The 5,188-nt window shown below is 33.0% G+C and overlaps 1 protein-coding gene across 1 annotated transcript in view; it reads right to left on the reverse strand.

Annotated features, from left to right (window-relative positions):
- The window catches only part of LOC110108207 (E3 ubiquitin-protein ligase listerin), a 15,797-nt gene extending 13,585 nt beyond the window's left edge, over window positions 1-2,212 (reverse strand). Inside the window, exon 1 of the mRNA XM_028694141.1 lies at window positions 1,389-2,212. Within this exon, the coding sequence (XP_028549974.1) occupies window positions 1,389-2,105 (717 nt within the window). The 5' untranslated portion in view covers window positions 2,106-2,212. The remainder of the gene's footprint in view (window positions 1-1,388) is intronic.
- Window positions 2,213-5,188: the final 2,976 nt, after the last annotated feature.

A 5,188-nucleotide genomic window follows, 5' to 3' on the forward strand; every position in this document is an offset into this window, starting at 1 on the left:
GGGCAAACCCTAATCTTGTGCAACCAAGGCGTATCATTATATCATATTCTGCTTTGTTGTTGTCATTGTAAAGCATATGTACAAAATCATATTCTACTCTTAAATTCTGATTCCACTTGAATATGTTCATGGAATTCAACTTCACCAGGTTATTTTTTTTCTCTCAAGTAGGCATATCAAAAGGAAATAGAAGATGAAGTGGAAGATAGCTAGAGTTTGTTTTATATCAGTTGAATGCATATATCCAAAAAATCTATTTACAATTTTGGTAGGCTAAATTGGTGCTAAATAAAAATTAGTTCCCACTTCATCAACTTCTTGTAGATACATACATGATTTAAAAATTGTTAAAAAAAAAAACTGCAACCCTATCATGTTGCATATAAGGAAACTAGAATTTGAGAATAATTATTTACAAATAATTTCAATTTTCATTTGAAATTTAAAAAAAAAAAAAGATTGGTTGATGATGCAACAACTCTTCCTGAGCTACATCCATATAAAGTTATTCAAAAGCCATCGCCAAAATTTGAGAGTGGGTATTTGGCAAGAAATTAAAATTCCTCTTTAAAATGCAACAGAACAATCCCAACAAGACCAAACAGTGACAGAAAACATAAGGTTAAAAGCAGAGATTGAGAGATTCGGACATGTTACACTTATCCTAATCAACTAATTTTTCAACTCTTCTACCACTAAAAAACTTCAGTACTGCAAAAATACAAATGCAAGTATAACTTAAAAATTATGGATATTCACAAAAAGAAAAAAAATGTGAAATCATAGATGATAATTTGATTCAAAGACTAAAATAAGAAAATGTACAAAAAATCAAAGTTGTGAAAACCGAACTGGACAACGAACTGGAAGAATGAGAGGTTCATGGTTCGACTCGACCAGTCAAACCGGAGTCGAGCCGAATGACGTAATAAATAATAATATTATAAAAAATTGATAAAATTAACATAATATAATATAAATATATGAGCATTTAATAATATTTATAAAAGTTTTTTCATTAATTAATATATTTAATAAAAATATTTTAAAAAGTAAAAAGAATTTAATAAACTAAATTATATTATTTAACATTTAATTAAAACAAAAATAATTTTTTTTATATAACCGGATGGTTCTTTCCAAACCGGACTAGTTCAGTGGTTCAACGATTGAACCGCCGGTTCAATCCAGTTGAACCGCCGGTTCAATGTGAAGCCGGCTCTATAAGCTGGATCGGATCGGTCACCCGATCAGTTCACGGTTGAACCAGTTAAACCGGCCAGTCCGGTCCAGCTCGGTTTTCAAAACATTGCAAAAAACTGACAATATGTTACAGCAATTACCATTGAAATTAAGAGTACAATTTAGAAGTTGCAAAGGATCCATACATTTATTTCAGCACTTGATCTCGAACACTGAAGAGTAGCAGTTCTATTTCCACCTTGGAAAAGAGGAGCAACCCACAATGGCCAAGAATTAGCCTCAGATAACAACTGATCCAACATCAATTGTAATTGATTATAATCTTGACAGGTAACTTCCAGCAGATCAATCACCCATGTAGAGCACAAAGAAGAAATAACATCAGCACTGAGTTTACCTGTTTCAGAAACACTAGACCTGATGGCCTGAATCAATATATTTCTTAGTTCAGACAAATTGCACATGTTAAGAATACTCGAGAAACGAGTAAGCAAGGAGTTACAAAACACATGCACTCGACTTGTTAGAGCACACTTAGCATCAACCTTCTCAGTTAAATGATCATCTGTATCGATTTGGGAATCTGGTAATATTTGAAGCTCTGTTCCATGATAATTCTTAGACTTATTGTCATCATCAGAAATTGATGACATACTACATTCCCAGTCGATAATAAATAGAGCTGCCAAAATAGAAGAAACCAAAGTACCATCCTCATCCAGTACTTTCAAGCAAAAGAAGCTGCCTTCAAGTACATGAAAAGCAAATTGAGCGATTTCAACATTCTCAACAACAAAGGACTTACGGAACACTGTCAAATCCAGAGATGCCAATGACAACAAAAAGGAGCATGAGTGCCTAGCCCAGTCAAAAGAAGATGTGTTAAGATAAAAAACCAACATTTTCAAAATCTCCTCAAATATAATTTTAACTGCTGCCCTTGAAAGAAAGCATATCTTCTCATCTTCAACTGAGCCGCCAAGTATTTCCCTACAATAAGATAGAGTAAACTTATCAGAAAATCAGGAGCAACATAATTTCTCTAAATGCTAAAAAAAGAAGAAGAATTTAACATTGATAGGAAAATCTAATATAATTATTTGCTTTCTAAAAAGGGTTGAATTATAAGCCAGACAAAACATAACAAACTGAACTCATGCCCAAGTTCTTATATTTAAAAACTATGAAATATGATAGCTACAAATTAGATGACATACATAAAACATAAAATTTAGCATAAAATTAATAACAAAAAATGAGAATTATAGTCGTCATATAAAGGTGTAGTACAATGAAAAACTGATAGTTACTGGTTAACTACAAATAAAATGAAGAAACAAGGAAATAGAAGTACTAAAACATTTAAATTCTCATAAAAGACACTAAAAGATTCAAGTTAAAAAATAATCATCTTTAGTTATTTTAAGCTATATAAAATACACCAAGGTCATGAAGCTCCCCCCAACTAAATTTTGTTAATTTTGAGTTGATGCACGCAGCCTTATTCAACAATATATAGTATCTATTTACGTGATTTGAAGCTATCACCTCCAAATCATAATAAATATAACCTAAATTATTTTATAGTATAAAAGTAAAAAACCATACATGAAAATAAACAAATAAGCAAATGATATTGTAAAAAAAATGAATAAAATAGATACATAATGCAAATCATACACAAATTTTAGACAGGATATGTGATTGCCATAAATAAAAACCAATGCAACAGAGATCATCAAAATTCTTAAAAGTTTTAAAGTGAAGAAAAAGTAAAGGATGATTTAGAAAGAAATATGTAATCTTAACAACAAATATAATAAAATTTCCAACCCGTCCTTTTTCACAATTAATATATTACTTACTACAGTAGACAGGATATGTGATTACCTTCTTCTGCAACCCTAGCTTGGATTCATTCCTTAGCTACCCGTGGCTTGCATACCTGCTTCTTGTGGGCTTTATGGCTTCAGCATTTCTGTCTGCTGGCTATACAAATTGCGGGATATGATTGAAGATCCTATCTTTTGATTATAAATCGTGGAAAAGTGATTATAAATAAGGGCATCTTAGGCATTTAAAAGACAAGACAAGGCCATTAATATTCCACTTAAAATATATATTATTTTCAACTTTTCTTGAGTGCTAGTTTTATGGGATCCTTTATTGACTGGTGAGATTGAAGACTACAGTTTTTGAATGAAGTTATCTACTTGTATCAACATGAACTTGAATAGTATTTGGTTATTTCCTTCCTTGGTTTGCATTATTAAATATTGTCAAATCTTTTACAAATTCATTTTTTGAATGTAATGTGATTTATGTGGGTCGAAAAATTCACGCCCCAGCCTCTCCGCAACCCTTTCTTTCTTTCTCAGGTCGTCGAGGAGAGTTTAACGAATACTTTTTTCGGCAAATTTTCAAAAGGCAACTTGGATTTTAAATAAGACACTACCCAAAGATTTCATCCTCATTTTGAGAGGACTTTATGATCTTAGATTAGGTTTCCTATAGGCGCAAGCCCCTATAGTTAATTACCCGTCCCAATAGAGAGAGAGAGGACTTTCGATTAAGGCCAGTCGTCAAACAAATACGTAGTATTCGGCGTATAGTAGCAACATGTTTAGGTATTTGAAAATTTAATATTTAAAATTAAAATTTCACCACCTCATACATAAAGCGGATGCTAGGGGATGATGATGAACTCGATCAAGATCTCATGGTTCCGTCATCCTGGGCCATCATGGTTCATGCTCTACTTAGTCAGAGGAGATAGTCGACCTAACCTGATAGAAGGATCCTTGTCGACAGTCATGGGTTGCTTTGTTCAAGGGTACCTTATAGACTAGGGGTGAATATTTGTCTAAGGGGACAAATTTGAATCCACCTTAGCTAACAAAGGGCCTTGTGCCCTATCGATTATATCATATGATTCATTGCTTAAGGATTTAACTCCTTTGGGGAAAATATGGGCCCTAATCATGGCCGTAATATAATGGTGTCATTCCGCAGCAAAACCACCCGGTTAGAGGATTCCAGTTATAACCGTTTATATGTGGTGTCATTTGGCGGCAAAACCACCGGTTATAGTACATGCGTCACATCCTTACTCGCAAAAGATGGTTTGAGAATGAATCATAATAGTATTTTTTATCAGACATTTGTTCTTCATGAGCTGAAGTCTTTTTCAGATTTGTCCACCTCGACAAATTGTTGTGGAGGATTGATGAGTTTTGTTTTAAGCATTTAATGTATTGTTTCATTTTAGTTATCGTGATTTTGGTGTGATTTTTGAAATTTTGGATTTTCATGAGCATTTGGAAATTTGAGAGGCATTTTTAAATATTTGTGGTTTCCTTTGATTGAGATTTTTTGTCAACATGGCCATCATCGAGGTATTTATGAGCATTATCATTATGTTGGTTGCTTTGTCTACTCTATCTACTTGCCGACGGAAGATCAGGTTAGTTGTTGACTTTATTCCTTTATTGGTGAATTTCCTTTGTTATAGACTTTGAAGGCATAATATGAATGTATAAAATCAATATTATGATCGATGCTACAACCGTATATTTATTTGATGGTTAGAACTATGTCAACTCTTATCCATTCATGTAGAAGGATCGGGTTCGAACTTGGATTTATATTTGACCCGCGCAACAACCTCATATGTCACATGTGTAACATACAACACGCTCGTCGGGGCTCATGTGGTGTTTAATTACATGTATGCTACAAGATGTATTTATGTGGCAGTTATATGTAGTAGTGCAATGAACATATATGACACATCTGCATGTTATGTAGACACACTCACGTATCTATTTGTGCATTGGCATATTTATTTGCATCATACATGATGTGTTAACATGATGCATGCATGATGACATATGGATTTGCATCTTGCATGATATATTAATATGCAACGTAGTGATTTAACTAGCAAACATAGTGTGTGGCATCTTTACATGATGTGCATTTATGA

Source organism: Dendrobium catenatum, unplaced genomic scaffold, assembly GCF_001605985.2.
Source record: "Dendrobium catenatum unplaced genomic scaffold, ASM160598v2 fragScaff_scaffold_404, whole genome shotgun sequence".
In the NCBI taxonomy this organism is placed as follows: Eukaryota; Viridiplantae; Streptophyta; class Magnoliopsida; order Asparagales; family Orchidaceae; genus Dendrobium; species Dendrobium catenatum.